This window comes from Pongo pygmaeus, chromosome X, assembly GCF_028885625.2.
Source record: "Pongo pygmaeus isolate AG05252 chromosome X, NHGRI_mPonPyg2-v2.0_pri, whole genome shotgun sequence".
NCBI lineage: Eukaryota > Metazoa > Chordata > Mammalia > Primates > Hominidae > Pongo > Pongo pygmaeus.
In genome coordinates this window covers 92,632-109,070 of record NC_072396.2, presented here as the reverse complement: position 1 = coordinate 109,070, position 16,439 = coordinate 92,632, and the positions used below count along the sequence as shown (strand labels likewise).

The 16,439-nt window shown below is 61.8% G+C and overlaps 1 protein-coding gene across 7 annotated transcripts in view; it reads left to right on the top strand.

Moving 5' to 3' along the window:
* LOC129024029 (serine/threonine-protein phosphatase 2A regulatory subunit B'' subunit beta) overlaps positions 1–15,641 on the top strand; it is a 51,115-nt gene extending 35,474 nt beyond the window's left edge. For 4 of the 7 annotated variants that reach the window (XR_010125437.1, XR_010125439.1, XR_010125438.1 and 1 more), the window contains 12 exons: positions 3,498–3,601; positions 3,848–3,950; positions 4,537–4,611; positions 4,896–4,982; positions 5,793–5,949; positions 7,351–7,399; positions 7,862–7,951; positions 8,205–8,380; positions 9,832–9,950; positions 10,018–10,124; positions 10,539–13,585; positions 13,704–15,641. Coding sequence is in view for 3 of the 7 variants with exons in the window: in XM_054471039.2 (XP_054327014.1) it covers positions 3,498–3,601; positions 3,848–3,950; positions 4,537–4,611; positions 4,896–4,982; positions 5,793–5,949; positions 7,351–7,399; positions 7,862–7,951; positions 8,205–8,380; positions 9,832–9,950; positions 10,018–10,124; positions 15,073–15,223 (1,218 nt within the window). In the remaining 4 variants the exon portion in view is untranslated. The remainder of the gene's footprint in view (positions 1–3,497; positions 3,602–3,847; positions 3,951–4,536; positions 4,612–4,895; positions 4,983–5,792; positions 5,950–7,350; positions 7,400–7,861; positions 7,952–8,204; positions 8,381–9,831; positions 9,951–10,017; positions 10,125–10,538; positions 13,586–13,703) is intronic. The other 3 variants (XM_054471039.2, XM_054471038.2, XM_063660366.1) reach the window with 1 other exon arrangement.
* The last annotated feature ends 798 nt before the right edge of the window (positions 15,642–16,439 follow it).

Sequence of the window (16,439 nt, the reverse complement as noted above, 5' to 3'; positions counted from 1 at the left end):
TTCCCTCCCACCGCACCAGGACACCCTTCCAGGTGGGCAGGACTGAGCTCCGTCAGGATCCTCGTCATGGGAGCCGGCACGTGCCCGTGCGTCCTGCAGGGCCTGGTCCCTCCAGCTCCACACGGCTGCCTTCGAGTCATCCACAGGTGCACCAGCCGGAGAGCATCCTTTCCCATAGCTGCACGGCAATCCCCGCTGTGGCGCGCAGCCCCCTCCACAGTCCCCCCACGCCCCCCGTGGTCACTCCCGCCCTGCACCTGTGAGGACGACTCTGCCACAGTTTATTCCTCCAGTCCCTGCTCTGGCGTCTGGCTCCTCTCCCCTGGGGCGCCGTGAATCAAGCAGCCGACGTCCCCATCCGTGCAGGCTCTCATGGGCAGGGGCCCTCTTCCCACTGGTGTGCTTCTGGGAGGATGGATGTCCTGGCCGGGCCATGGAGCTTTATGCTCAGCCGCCCCGTGGGCCGCTTTCCCGGCAGCTGCGCGGCGTCCCAGTTCCCCCAGCAACGCAGAGGACACCCAGCTGCCTGGCAGCCTTGTGGGACCTGGTGTCTTCAGTCCTTTTTGTCTCAGCCGCGCGTGTCATGTTCTTGTTGCCACCTCTCGGTGCCCCATGAACCCTGCCCTCGCCAGCACCAGTGCTGGGTGCTTCCCCTTGTCTACGGCCGTCGTGCGCCCCTCTCTGGAGGGCAGTGCACGTCCAGACTGGGTTGTGTTCGGGCCTCTTTCCCACTGATGCTTGAAATTCTGCCTCTGAGTCCCTCGTCAGAATCTCGCCTTGCAGAGACATTTCTCCCTCTGTGTCTTGTCCTGTCATTGTGTTCACGGGGCCGGTAGCTGACCCTGAGTCCTGTGCTGGGGCGGTGCAGCGCGCTCCTCTCTTCCTTCAGGGAGTGCACGTGTGTCCCGTGAAAGAAACCTTGGCCTCAGCAGAGCCGTGCAGCGTCCCTCGTGTCTTTCCAGGAGGGCTGCTGTTTGGCCTTTCATGTATTCAGTTTGTGTGAAGTGGGTTTCCCTGTGGATATTCCACGGGGCTCTGTCCCAACTCACTTCCTTCCCTCGCTCTCTTAGGCCACCGGTGCCTGACGGAGACTCAGTCTTCATTACTCTGACTTTCCAGGAACGGTTGAAACCGGGCGGTGGGACTTACATCCACAACTTGGTCCCCCTGTGAGTTCTTTTGTGTTCCCTGGTAAGTTTTCACGTGAGCCTGTCCGTGTATACTACAAACCCCAAAACAACAGGCCTCGGTGCACGTGGATGGCGATTGCTGGACTCTGTGGGTGGGGATCGCGTGGACTCTGGGTCAACAGAGTCGTCTGGAGGAAACTGCAGTCTGTGAACTCAGCAGTGAGGTCCACCTCACCACGTTTAGGTCGTCTTTGATTTCACCCAGCCGTGCCCTGCAGTTTGCTTTGTAGACACTGTGTGTGATTTTTGTTCCATTTCTTCGTAGGTTGATTTTTTTTTTAATGCTCTTGATAGATGGCATTATTGAACATTTTATTTTCTAGTTGTTTGTTGCCAGTATATTGAAATAATTTATTTTTGCATATTGTCCTTGGATCCAGCAACTTTGCTGAAGATACGTATTAATTCCCATATTTGGTAAGCATTTGGATTGTCTACACAGTGTGTTGCTTGTGAATTATGACAGTTCTGCCTCTTCCTCCCCGTCGTGGCATCTTTCAGCCCCTCTCTTGCCTGCTGCCCTGGCTCGGCTGTCCAGGCGGCCTTGGCGGTGACACTGTCCTCTTGTTCCCAGCACAGGGAGGAAGTGTTCGTGTGTCATCGCTGTCTTAGCAGCTGGGGTGTTTCGTAGAGGCCCTTTGTCTCAGAGCATTCAGGCTGCTGTCACGAAACACCATAGCCCAGGCAGCTCGTCACCAGCAAGACATTTACTGTTCACAGGTCTGCGGGCTGGAAGATGACGGTGTGGCAAAGTGGTGCCTGGTTCATCGACGGCGCCTTCCCGCTGTGTCCTCACAGGGTGGAAGGGGTGAGGGAGCTCTCTGGGGTCCCTTAGGAGGGGACTCATCGCATTCATGAGGCCTCACCTCCCAACACCATCGCCTCGGGGGAGAAGATTTCAACACGTGGATCTTGGGGACCCAGGCATTCAGGCCATAGCACCCTTTATTAGAATAAGAGTGTCCCTCCTGATTCTGGTTTCCTGGCCTATTATTATTATGATTTTTCAGTTGTTGCCGAGTTGGACTTGGTACTGTGTGTTCTGCGTGGGATTTCTGTCCCTGCTCTCCAGTGATAACTGGCCTGTGACTTCCTGTGTCCTCGACTGTCCAGGCTGTGCCAGCCTCAGAACAGGCACTGGGAAACGCCCCTCGTTTTTCTTCTCCGGGGGAACGCGTGTGTGATTTCTTCCTTAAATGTTTGGTTGACTCATGGGAGCAGCCTTTGGGGGCTGGAATTTTCTTGGTGAGACAGTTTTAAATTATGGACACAATTTCTTGCAGAAACAGCTCTTTCAGATTTTCTATTGTAGTTTATTTTTTGACTCGTTCATCAGGGAGTCTGTGTCAACAGTCATCTGACTTATAGGCATAAAGTGATTCGTGAGCATCCACTATCTGATGTTTGCAGGATCTGTAGTTACAGCTGACATGGCTAATCTGTGTTTGCTCTTTTTTTTTTTTTGAGACAGAGTCTGTCACCCAGGCTGGAGTGCAGTGGTATGATCGTGGCTCACTGCAACCTCCACCTCCCAGGATCAAGTGATTCTTCTGCCTCAGCCTCCCGAGTAGTTGGGATTACAGGCGCCCATCAGCACGCCTGGCTAATTTTTGTGTTTTTAGTAGAGACGGGGTTTCACCATGTTGGCCAGACTGGTCTTGAACTCCTGACCTCAGGTGATCCACCTGCCTCGGCCTCCCAAAGTGCTGGGATCACAGGCATGAGCCAAAGAAATCTTTCAAATCATCGAGTTTTGATTTTGTTGATTTTCTGTTACTATTTATGTTCCATTTCTGCCATGTATTTGTTCCTTTGAGGTAGAAGTGTAGATGATCGATTTTAAACTTTCCTTCCTCACGCGTGTATTTAAGGCTGTGAACCTGCCATGGGTCGCTGCTGTAGGTGTGTCCCACACATTCCATGAGATGTTTCTGTCGCTGTCCGATTCACCACGTCGCCTGGCTGACGGGGCCATTTATTCCCGTACCTACTGGTTCTTAGTATGCGCTGCTTGATTTCCAGACGTTGGGGTTGCAGCCGCCTCTGGTTGCGGTGCCCATGCGTGGTCTGTGGTCAGGGGAGACCGCGTGCCCGGCACTCCCGCGCTCAGCTCTCATGACTGAGTTCGAAGGCCGGAGCGAAAGCCACGTGGAGTTTGCAGACGTCCAGACGGGCTCGCTGAGCGTGCTGTGTCTTTCTGCAGCAGAGGGTCTCTGGGCAGCGTCGGTCGGTCAGGCGCGAGATGCGCAGCAGGAGCGCAGGCGTCCAGGCCCCGCTGACTGCCCACTCCTGCCCTGTCTGCCCCAGGCCTGCGGCTGCCCCCTCTACTGGAAGGGGCCGCTCTTCTATGGCGCCGGCGGGGAGCGCACGGGCTCCGTGTCCGTCCACAAGTTCGTCGCCATGTGGAGAAAGTGAGTCCTGGGCTGGGCAGGGGGCTGTGTCGGGAGGACGGAGGCGTCCCCGGGTCCCCGTGGCGCCAGGACGGGTGCCGCCTGCGGCTGCCGCAGTGAGAGGAGAAACCCGCGTATGGGCACAGGCCTGTCCGTGGCCACCTGCCACGCACCACGTGGAACACCACGCACGTGTTTCACCCTGCGTCTGCGGGGTCGAAAGCCACCCCTCTGTGAGGGTGGCGCCCAGTCATCCTGTCCTTCCAGAATCCTCCAGAACTGCCACGACGACGCGGCCAAGTTCCTCCATCTGCTCATGAGCCCCGGCTGCAACTACCTGGTGCAGGAGGACTTTGTCCCCTTCTTGCAGGTGAGAGCCTGCGTCTACACCGCACGCCTTATCCCTCACGGGAGGGCCCGCGTCTATACCACACACCTTACGGGAGGGCAAGTGTCTACACTGTATGCCTCATCCCTCACGGGAGGGCCCGCGTCTACACCGCACACCTTATCCCTCACGGGAGGGCCCACGTCTACACTGCACGCCTTATCCCTCACGGGAGGGCCCACGTCTACACCACACACCTCATCCGTCACGGGAGGGCCAGTGTCTACACCGCACGCCTCATCCGTCACGGGAGGGCCTGCGTCCACACCGCACGCCTCATCCGTCACGGGAGGGTCCGCGTCCACACCGCACACATCACGGGAGGGCCAGTGTCTACACCGCACGCCTCATCTCTCACGGGAGGGCCAGTGTCTACACCGCACGCCTCATCTCTCACGGGAGGGCCCGCGTCTACAGCGTCTACACCGCACACATCACGGGACAGCCGGCGTCCACACCGCACGCTTCATCCCTCACGGTGGGGGGGGAGGGGGACCGGCGTCTACACCGCACACCTCACGGGAGGGCCCGCATCTACACGGCGCGCCTCGTGTCTTCCCACCCGCAGGACGTGGTGAACACGCACCCGGGGCTGTCGTTCCTGAAGGAGGCGTCCGAGTTCCACTCGCGCTACATCACCACGGTGGGTCCGCAGCGGAGGGGCCGTGGGTTCCAGCGCGGGGCGGGGGTGTTTCTGCAGCGGCCGCTGCGGGGGCTTCTGCGGAGCGGGGCGGGCGGGGCCCGGGGGTCCTGAGCTTCTGGAGGAGGCGGCCGCACCGTGGGAGGGTCTCCACCCGCCCGGGAGCCCGGTGCTGGGGGGACTCTGGTTCTCCGGGGTGGCCGCGCCCCTCTCCCGGCTCGCGGTCTCCGTGCGGCGCGAGGCTCCTGGGGGTCCGCGCACCCACCGCACTGACGGCGCCCCCGCAGGTCATCCAGCGGATCTTCTACGCCGTGAACCGGTCCTGGTCCGGCAGGATCACCTGCGCCGAGCTGCGGAGGAGCTCCTTCCTGCAGGTGCGGAGCGGCCCTGCCCCGGCCCCGCCCCGCCCTGCCCCGGCCCCGCCCCGCCCTGCCCCGGCCCCGCCCCTCCCCGCCCACCTCCACTCCCTTCCCTCCCCGCCCACCTCCACTCCCTTCCCTCCCCCTCCCTCCCCCTTCTCTCCTTCCCTTCCCCTCCCCCCTCCTTCCCCTCCCCCCTCCTTCCCCCTCCCCCCTTCCCCCGGCCCCGGCCCTGCCCTGCCCCGCCCACCTCCACTCCCTTCCCTCCCCCTCCCTCCCCCCTCTCCTTCCCCCTCCCTCCCCCTCCTTCCCCCTCCCTCCCCCTCCCTCCCCCTCCCTCCCCCCTCTCCTTCCCCCCCCCTCCCCCTCCCCCCTCCCCCCTCTCCTTCCCCCTCCCTCCCCCTCCCCCCTCCCTCCCCCTCCCTCCCCCTCCCCCCCCACCCCCACCTCCACCTCCACCACGTTCCCAGCGCACCCTCAGGCCTGCGAGCACTGGGACCGCGCCGCCTGCGGTTGGGGGTCCCTATGGTTGATCTAGGAGGCGGGTGGGCCGTACTGGGCACCACCCTCAGGGGGAGCCGAGCCCTGATTGCCCCAGAGCTGCCCCCCACCCCCACGCCCGCCTAGGGAGCCGCCCCCATGCTGGGGCTCCCCCCACCGCTGAGTTGCCCCCACTCGGAGCGCCCCCGGCCCCAGCTGCCCAGTCCCCCCCACCCACGGAGCGGCCCGGCCCCGCCCCGCCTTCCCTGCCCCCGCCCGCAGCCACGCGGACTTGGGGCGTCCCCACAGAGGCCCCGCGCTCAGGCCGCCTGGGTCCTTTGGCAGAACGTGGCGCTGCTGGAGGAGGAGGCCGACATCAACCAGCTGACCGAATTCTTCTCCTACGAGCACTTCTACGTCATCTACTGCAAGTTCTGGGAGCTGGACACGGACCACGACCTGCTCATCGACGCGGACGACCTGGCGCGGCACAATGACCACGGTGCGCAGGGGCAGAGGGGCGGGCGGGGCGCGGGGACACCGAGCGCACCCTTCTCTCAGGGCCTCTCGGGTCTGCAGCTGCCTCTCCTTCCCCGGTCGCTGCCCCGTGTCTGGGTCCCCGAGTGCGCCTCTGCTGAGGCCTCTGCCTGCGGGCGTCTACAGGGTCGTGTGGGCCGCTGGTCCTGAAGCTCCCACAGCCGCGCCCGGCCCCAGGGCCAGCAGCGCTGTGGGGCTTCGCTGTTAACACCCGAGCAAGGGCGTGCAGACCAGACGCCTTCCCTCAGGGGCTCCAGGTTCCAGCCCCCAAGGCCTGGAGCAGTTTCCATCCAATCCCGGGCTAGGTGGAGCCCCAGGCTTACAGGTCGTTCCAATACCTGCCCGGGAGCTGGTGCCGCCCAGGTGTCCTCCCAGCAGCCACTGCCTCCCGGCTCCTCTAAGAGTCATCGACACTTCCGGGAACTCAAACCGGCCTGTGGCCTGTGGGGCTTCAGTTTTCTAAAGGATCCCTTTAAGGGTGCTTTTCCCCCCAAGAAAACCGTATGACCAAGAGGATTTCCGAATTACGGGGGCATCTGTTGCGCGTGGTCAACTTACGTGCCTGGTTGCACGCGTGGCTGCAGCAGATTCCCGTCTTGTGTGCATCGGACGCGCACCTGGGCAGAGGTGGCATTCCCTGGATTTGTCCTGCACTCAGTTCGGGGAGCCACCTACGCCCTGGGCCCCTAACTAGCCACAAGAAGAGCACAGCTCCACAGCGCCGGCCGTGTAGCCTAAGCCAGCACCTGCACAGCTGGGAATCGGCCCAGAACCAGGCTCTCGCTGTCCCTGTGAACCCCCGGCCCGGCCCCAGCTTTCCGTGTTCCCGTGGAGCCCACTCAGTCCCAGGGCAGGATGGTGTGCGGCCGGGCTGGGCTGTTTCTCACGCACTGCGGCCTGAAGTGGGGGATACCTTGGCCCCGTGCGTCCCAGGGACACCCGTGACCGCAGGGATGGCCGCCCAGGACCTGAGCTGACGGCGACGGTGCCTTCACTCTTGCCTCTTGTTAGTGAAGTTTTGGTTGAAACGTGTTTGTTTTCGTGATCGCGCTCGAGGTCGGTCTCTCCCTCTGGAAGCTGAACCTTTGCGGCCTGAATGTTCTGCTCTTTACAAGTGGGTCTTGGAACCGCGGTCAGCTTTGCGCTCTGTGGATTTCACACTGGACTTGGCTCCGCTCGATGGGAAAGCATGGCGGGCACCCAGGAGGGGCCTGTGCAGGGGCATCAGGGCCCCGGGGTTCTCCCAGAGCCAGGCCTCCTCTCAGCATTTCAGTCCCCGCTGCATCCAGGCTCGGCTCTAGGGAGGGGGTGGTGATGTCGGGGCCGAGGCATGGTGCGGGCTGCCCATCAACCCCTTCCTTTCCAGCCATTTCTACCAAGATGATCGACAGGATCTTCTCGGGAGCAGTCACACGGTACGTACGGCTCAGGCGCCTGACGGCAGCCATTCCCTGCGAGGACCCATCTCCTCATCGTTGCCTGACATGAGCTTGTCGTGTCCCGACAGCGAGTGGCTGTCACCCCAGGCCCCGAGGAGGGGGGCACGTGTCTCTGTCACGTGAAACCCTATGGGGGGGGGTGGTGGCACAAGACTCTGTGTCACGTGAGGTCTGAGGAAGGGGGTGACCCAGGCGCCAGGTCAGGGGTTCTTGTCGGGCGCTGGGCCTGAGTGAGCAGTAATGAAGGTGCGCTCCTGACCCCGCCTGGATCTGGGGGAAGCCCTCTGGCCACGTGGCCTCCACCTCCTCCCTGGAGGGGCAGGAGGAGGGCCGGGCCCCGGGGGGCTCCTCTCACCGAAGCACGTGGGCAGGGGCTCCATTCCTGTGAAGTTCTCCCTGATGTGCATCTTCGCCTCTCCATCCTGGCCTTGGATCTAGAGGCAGAAAAGTGCAGAAGGAAGGGAGGATCAGCTACGCCGACTTTGTCTGGTTTTTGATCTCTGAGGAAGACAAAAAAACACCAACCAGGTGGGTTCCTGCTGCAGCGTGCGTTTGTTCCGGTGGAGGAGCCGGGAGCCACCCATGTGACGTGTGTCCCCAGGCAGATGTGTGCACGCCTGGTGGGGGCTGTTTGGGATAGGCGGACGCGTGCACGCCTGGTGGGGGGCTGCAGGGCACAGGGGGATGCGTGCACACGCCTGGTGGGGGGCTGCCCCAGGAGCTGCAGGTCACGGGCTGGGAGGACCCAGGGCAGGGGCTGACAGAGCTTGCCGTGCCACAGCATCGAGTACTGGTTCCGCTGCATGGACCTAGATGGGGACGGCGCCCTGTCCATGTTCGAGCTTGAGTACTTCTATGAGGAGCAGTGCCGAAGGCTGGACAGCATGGCCATCGAGGCCCTGCCCTTCCAGGACTGCCTCTGCCAGATGCTGGACCTGGTCAAACCGAGGACCGAAGGTGATGCCCCGTGAGGGCACGGCCCGGGGTGAGGGGATGGATGGGCGAGAGGACAGCCCAACGTGAGGGAACAGACAGGAGAAAAAATGGCCCAGGGTGAGGGGACGGACGGGAGAGAGGACGGCCCAGGGTGAGGGGACATCCCCCTGTGAGGTGACATCCCCTTGTGAGGCGCTGTCCTGCTGCGAGGGGACACTGGGAAAGGGCCACTCCTACTCTGAGTTTGTGACGAGGGCCAGCAGCACAGGTGCCCAGTCTCACGGTGCAAGAACCTCCTATTCGGGGCGTCGACACTCCCCGAGGGTGACCTGGGGAACCCAGGGCCGGGGCTCACTGGGGATGTCGGCACCGGGCTGAGGGACCAGTTGCCACGTTCGTGCTGATGCCGCACAGGGCGGTCCTCCCCTCTCACCCCCCGTCTCCTCCCCTCTCACCGCCGTCTCCTCCCCTCTCACCCCCCCGTCTCCTCCCCTCTCACCCCCCCCCCGTCTCCTCCCCTCTCACCCCCGTCTCCTCCCCTCTCACCCCCGTCTCCTCCCCTCTCACCCCCCCGTCTCCTCCCCTCTCACCCCCCCGTCTCCTCCCCTCTCACCCCCCCGTCTCCTCCCCTCTCACCCCCCCGTCTCCTCCCCTCACCCCCCCCCGTCTCCTCCCCTCTCACCCCCCCGTCTCCTCCCCTCTCACCACCCGTCTCCTCCCCTCACCCCCCCCGTCTCCTCCCCTCTCACCCCCGTCTCCTCCCCTCTCACCCCCCCGTCTCCTCCCCTCTCACCACCCGTCTCCTCCCCTCTCACCCCCGTCTCCTCCCCTCTCACCCCCGTCTCCTCCCCTCTCACCCCCGTCTCCTCCCCTCTCACCCCCGTCTCCTCCCCTCACCCCTGTTCCCCCCGCACCATTGCCCCAGCTCCTCCCACCCACCCCTGGTGCCCTCTAAGGCAAAGGGGAGCCTCACTGTCCACGCTGCCTAGTTTCCTTCTGCATCTCAGAATCCAGCTCTGGGGCTTTCACTTTGGAAATGGCTCTGGAGCCTGGGCACCACCCTGCAGTCCTGCCCCTCCCTGGCCGTGGGGCTCCTCCTGCTGCTCAGTGTCCCCAGGACACTCTCTGGTCTCTGTCTGCACGGGGAGCTCTGGTCTCTGTAATTTCAGATCCAGGGGTGCCCCTGCTGGCCGCGCCTCCCTGCGCCACGTCCCAGTCCACGCGTCCTTGGGGCACAGGTGGCCCCTAACTGCCTCCGCGACACGGCCTCCCACGCCTCAGTCCCCACGCAGAACCAGGACGCTCGTGTGTCCACTTTTCACGTCAGACACGTGGCGTGAGAGCCCGGAGCTTCGTGCCGCGTCCTTAAGCACGTGTGACCGGACGCACGCACCCCCCACCCCACACCTCACACCCAGGCCCCGAAAGTGAGGCCGGGCTCACACGCCTTGGACGCGCTCCCCTCCCCGCAGGGAAGATCACGCTGCGGGACCTGAAGCGCTGCAAGCTGGCCAACGTCTTCTTCGACACCTTCTTCAACATCGAGAAGTACCTCGACCACGAGCAGAAAGAGCAGATCTCCCCGCTCAGGGTGAGTGCGGTGGGCGCGCGGGCGGGGCCGCACCACGCTGCGTACGTAACCTGTGTGCTTCCTCCAGGACGGTGACAGCAGCGGTCCCGAGCTCTCGGACTGGGAGAAGTACGCGGCCGAGGAGTACGACATCCTGGTGGCTGAGGAGACTGCGGGAGAGCCCTGGGAGGACGGGTGAGTGCGGGGACGGGTGAGTGCGGGGACGGGTGAGTGCGGGGACGGGTGAGTGCGGGGACGGGTGAGTGCGGGGACGGGTGAGTGCGGGGACGGGTGAGTGCGGGGACGGGTGAGTGCGGGGACGGGTGAGTGGGGGACGGGTGAGTGCGGGGACGGGTGAGTGCGGGGACGGGTGAGTGCGGGGACGGGTGAGTGGGGGGACGGGTGAGTGCGGGGACGGGTGAGTGGGGGGACGGGTGAGTGCGGGGACGGGTGAGTGCGGGGACGGGTGAGTGCGGGGACGGGTGAATGTGCAGCTGGGGGGATGCGGGGCCAGTCAGGTGGGGCGCGTGGACACGGCAGGGTGGGGTGAGACCTGACACGGGGCCGGTGAGTAAGGACAGCCGATGACAGGGGCGGGCCTCGGTGCAGCCTCCCTGCGGCACCGCCTGTTTACCGCAGCTCGGTGGCGGGACCCGGGAGCCCCCCGCCCATGGCCCCCTGCGTGGGGTTTTGTGATCCTGGGCCCGAGGCTTCGCACATCAGGCCAAGCATGGGGAGGCCGAGTCAAGACGCATTTCGCCAGCAACGTCTGTCCTTAGCCCACGGCTGCCACCTGCTGGGGAGGCTGCAGGGCCCGTGGCCATTCCGGGGCCCACTTCGGCCTTCCAGCCTCGGAGGCCCCAAGAGGCAATGGGCTGGTTGCTTTCTCACAGAGTGTGAGGGTTCTTCGGGTCTTCAGGATACAGGCCCTTTATTTGCGACGTGTTCGCCTTTTCCCAGTTTGTGACGTATGTTTTCACCCTCTTCACGTCGTGTCTCAGAGATGTTCTGAATTTAGAGGAAGAGACGCTGACTGGTTATTTTTACAGCTGTGTTTTTGGTGTCGTGTCTAAGAATTCATTCCTGAATCCAAAGCCACAAAGATTTTCCTCTGCGATGTTTTGCATTTTGGTCTGGGGTCTGCTTGAGTAACCTTCCTGTGAGGTGTGAAGCTCGGATTCAGGTTCACCTTGTAGGTGGGTGTGTCCGACTGTCCCAGCACCAGCTTTGCAAGGCTGCAGCGTCGCCTCGGCATCGTGATTGTGCCGTGTGCGGGCTCCGTTCCTGAACCTTCCTCCGTTCCACGGCTGCACGCGTCCGTCCCTTCCCGCTGCAGAGCTGACCGCAGTGAGAAGCCTCCGACTTGGGTGCCGTGTGGAACTGTTGGGGCCATTCTGGTGTTTGGCTGCCTGTGTGAATCTTAGACTCAGCCCGTCCGTGCTCTGCCGTCCTGTGGGAACGTGTGTTGGACTGTGACGTCGTGGTGAGCGCTGGTCCCGTGACCACGTAGACTCTGGCCCTCACCAGCCTCCCGTGGTGGGCGCTGGAGCGATGTGGTCACTTTTGCCTCTTGTGCTGGGCTTCTCGATGCTCTTCTGTCCCGCGCTACGGCGGCTATTCTGGTTTCTTTGCCTTTGTATGAAAACACGTAAGAATAAGCTCCTTCTGGCCGGGCGCGGTGGCTCACGCCTGTAATCCCAGCACTTTGGGAGGCCGAGGGGGGTGGATCACGAGGTCAGGAGCTCGAGACCATCCTGGCTAACACGGTGAAACCCCGTCTCTACTAAAAATACAAAAAATTAGCCGGGCGTGGTGGCGGCGCCTGTAGTCCCAGCTACTCGGGAGGCTGAGGCAGGAGAATGGCGTGAACCCGGGAGGCGGAGCTTACAGTGAGCCGAGATTGCACCACTGCACTCCAGCCTGGGCGACAGAGCAAGACTCCGTCTCAAAAAAAAAAAAAAAAAAAGGCCCGGGATGGTGGCTCATGCCTGTGATCCCAGCTACTCGGGAGGTGGAGGTTGCAGTGAGCCAAGATCGTGCCACTGCACTCCAGCCTGGGCAACGAGGGAAACTCCATCTCAAAAAAAAAAAAAAAACAGAATCTGAACTTCTGACATCATCTCGCTGAGCGAATGGATCCCTGTGGGCCCAGCTGCCGTCTTCATAGCCGCGGGAGGCCCAGTCCACAGGCGCCATCCGTGTTTCTCGGCAGGATTTTCGTAGCTTTCTGTGTAGACTTGATGTGAATGTTGTGGGACTTGTATTCGAGTGTTTCTGAGGTTTTGCTGTGGTCAACGCTACTTTTAAGGTGCCCGTTTCCAGTTGTTCGTTGGTAGCATATAGAATTTATTGACCTTGTGTTTTGCAACTTTATGAAACACACTTACTAGATCTCAAAGCTCTCTGTCGGTTCTTTGGGGTTTTCTGCGTGGACAGCCCATGCCTGTCAGTGGGTTTGTTTCTCGTCTTCCTTTTCACCCCTGTGTGTACATTACTTTCTTTTCACCCCTGTGTACGTCACTTTGTTTCTCTTGCCCGATGCACGGCCTGGAACCCGCAGGGTGATGTGGACGTCAGGGCAGACCACGCCCAGCCTTGAGTGAGCCTTGAGTGAGGTTTGTGTGCCGCCCTCGTTCCCAGTCCTGGGGGACGTCTCCCCTCATGCAGCGGTAAACACGCTCATTGGCGAGGATGTTCCGGCCTGTGCCTGGTCTGCGGAGGGTTTCCCACAGTGGGGGCTGCATTTTCTCAGATGCTGTTGCTCCGTGGTTCCTGTGTCTGCCCATACAGCGAGTTACAGCGAGTCATTTTCAGCCAGCCTTGTGTTCCCAGGATAGATCTGAGTTGTATGTTATCCTTACATATTATTGGATTGTCTTTGCACAGATCATCTGTAGTATTTTATTATTTTTTTTGAGACAGGGTCTTGCTCTGTCACCCAGGCTAGAGGGCGGTGGTGTGATCTCGGCTCACTGCAACCTCCGCCTCCCGGGTTCAAGCGATGCTCCTGCCTCAGCCTCCCGAGTAGCTGGGATGACAGGCATGTGCCACCACGCCCGGCTAATTTTTGTGTTTTTAGTAGAGACGGGTTTCGCCATGTTGGCCAGGCTGGTCTCGAACTCCTGACCTCAGGTGATCCACCCGCCTCGGCCTCTCACAGTGCTGGGGCCTGGGTGGTTATTGTTTGCCTTTATCATGCTACGACAGATGTACAGGAACCCACGTTTGGCGCGTGCTGCTTGGTGAGCTTTGACGTCCATCCGTATCCACAGAGCCGTTACCACCATCACCCTAACACGTGTCTGTCTCCCCCTGCGTCCCCCCCAGAACTGCAGGCACGCGGCATTTTCTTGAATTTCGTGGACCTACTTGCAATTGGCCAGGGAAGCCATTTGTGAGAGGTTTTTCACTAAAATCCCGTGACCTTATCAGAAACTGGCTGAAGTCATCTCTCTTCGTTCTTGAGTTTTGGAGACAGGGTCTGGCTCTGTCACGCAGGCTGGAGTGCAGTGGCGCGATCTGAGCTCGCTGCAGCCTCCACCTGCTGGGCCTAAGGAATCCTCGCACCTCAGCCCCCCGAGTAGCCGGGATTACAGGCACCCGCCACCACACCCAGCTAATTTTTTGTGGAGACGGGGTTTCGCCACGTTGCCCAGGTTGGTCTTGGATGCCTGAGCTCAAGGGTTCTCCCCACCTCGGTCCCCCAGTGTGCTGGAATTACAGGCCTGAGCCCCGCGTAGCCTTGAGTGAGCTTTGCTGGTTTGTGTGTTGCAGAAACTTGCCCATTCACATCAGTGAGTTATTGCTGGTATTTCCTGCTTGTGACATTAACGTCTGCAGAGTCCGCAGTGATGGCGTCTCTCACGCTCCTGATACCGACGTGTCTGTGTGTGGTCAGTGAGGCGAGGGGACGGTGAGGTTCCCTGAACTTCTCAAGGAACCACAACCACCACTGGTTTTTCTCCCCTTTGTTCTGCTGTTTCCCTTCTCTCGAGTATCTTCAGGCAGCAACTTGGGCCACTGACACTGCAGCCCGGCCTTCTCGTTTTGCTGCAGCTCAAAATACTTTCTGGTTACCATTTGGTTCCCGACCCACAGGTTCCACGGATGTGCATTTTAACCCCTGCTCCCCCATCAGCCGCCCCGTCCGATTCCTGCCAAGCAGCACGGGGCCCCCGCGGCCCACCCTGGGCCGTCTGTCCTGTGTGTCCGTCCTCCTCGTGGTCATCGTTTGCACAGTGGCTGCGACCTGGCAGCCAACCTGTGGGTCCCCACTCCCCACAGCTTCCCAGTCCGCCTTCTCCTGCCGGACACCCTGAGGCAACCGTGGCCCCCAGACATAGTCTACTTGGGTGTGCGCCTGTCCCCACGACCGTCTGTCACCTCTGCCCCCACCTGACCAGTGTCCACCCCCACGGCCGCCCGGCTTTGTGTCTGCAGCACAGCCAGCACCACACAGGGGTCGACTGCCTTCCCCGTGTCCACGCCTGCTCCGGCAGGTGCCGCTCAGGTCCGTGGGGAACTCAGTGCCAGGCTGTTGGGGGGCATCTTGGAAAGCAGAGGTGTCCCCACAGGATCTCTGAGAGTCTGTGTGGTCGGTGGCCGCGCTGGTTTCCCCGGAGCAGCGCCCGAGGTCACTGCCGAGACCGTAACGGAAGTGGCGCGTCCGGTCCTCCCACAGCTGTGTGTTCTGGTCAGAACGGAAGTGGGGGCCTGCACAAGGAGCGTCTGTGGTTTGGGAGAATTTGTCTAAACTGTGGTCCCCATTTGTTCTCCAGTCCTGTGTGGACACCACGACCCACTTGTGTAAACACCGGCCCCGTGCAGCTCGGAGGCTGCCCTCCGAGAGTCACCGTCGTGTAACTTTGGGGAAAAGGTGCACCTGCCTGGTTCCTCTGTGGGTACCTCGTGCCTGGGGCTCCATCCCGTCCTGGGTGGGTTTTCAGCTGCACCACAGGCCCCTCCCCGGGAGCATTGGTGGAGCCGACTTTCTCAGCCAGGAGCACGTTGCTGGGTCAGCGGCTGGAGCTCAGGGGACTTCCTTGTGCTGGAGGCTGGCCGCTGAGCAGCCTGCATCTCCCAGAAAATGGCCCAGGGCCTGCTCTTCGCTGCTGGCCACGTCTTCACTGTCCTCTTGTTGCAGGTTCGAGGCCGAGCTCAGCCCCGTGGAGCAGAAGCTGAGTGTGCTGCGGTCCCCACTGGCCCAGAGGACCTTCTTCCAGGCGCCCTCGCCCCTGGGCGCCATGGGCCTGTACGAGTATGCGTGCGGGGACGAGGACCTGGAGCCACTGTGACACCACCTGTGAGAACGCTGCCACGGAGCCACGCCACACATGCCACGGCCACCACCAGGACTCCTGTAAAAACTGTTGTCTTCTGTGGAAAATGAGTGCGTTTGTATGGAATGATAAATTTTTATTTATTCACAGAAGCGTCTTGATTACTGCTGTGGGTTCGCAGCTGGACCTGCCTACAGCTCCGTGCCCGGGGGACACGTAGGGCCGCTCGTGAGCGGGACGGGTTCCCACACGGACACCCTCCGGCACTTGCCGTTGCCGAGTTGACTTGGCCTCAGTTCCGGGGCCAGCGTCTCTCGGGAAAGGGTCCGTGTGGGCGCAACGGTGACCGGCGGCTCCCGGGCGCCTTGTCCGTCCTGGACGGGACCCTCTGCCACAGCCTGTGTGAATGTTTTGTATAAATGTACAAAAGCGCTTCTGGCGATCACGCTTGTATTTCTGAATGTTTGGCGGATGTTCAGTCACGGGCTCAGCTCCCTCAGCCTCAGCATGGGCTCCGTTTGGGATTTACAAACGTCGGCACTGGATGGGGACCGTGGTCACGCCAGACGCATGGGGGTGCAGCCTGGGCCTCTCTGCAGGGTCTCCTCCCCAGCCGGGGGGCCCCACCTCGGGCCGTTCCCTCCCAGAGCCCCAGACCCAGGCCGCATTCCACAAACGAGCCCAGAAGGAAGGAAGCCCGCGCCGGAGTTGGACGTCCACCCCTGGGAGCCACATGCAGCGACACCTAAATGAGGGGGTTCAGAGGCCCCCCCAGGAGGAGCCCCGAGCCCCCCAGGGGCACCCAACGCGGATGAGCCCAGGCCCAGCTCTGCTCCCTCTGCAGGCAGGAGAGGGTCACAGGTGGTGACTATGGGAACGACCCCATCCTCACACAAGACAAAATGCCCCCGGGAAAGGTGGCAGGGCCGGGACCACCCCGAGAGCAGCACACACACCCCGTTCATCCACCGGTAGCCGTGGCTGTAAAGGAGGTGGACTCACGGGGTGGTCCTGGGATCCCTGAGGAGAGACTGGCGGGGCTCCAGGTGGTGGGTAGACGCGGCAGCACCTCCCAGGGGAATGGCCACTGCCCCCAAGGTGTCCTCAGTGTCACCAGGTGCTCCCCTGCATTCCCGGATGCCCCCACCTCGGTCTGTGAAGGGTCAGGACCCCCAACCACAGGACAGGTGCAGGGCAGGAGGGTCTGTGACTGCTGCAGGGAAATGACACC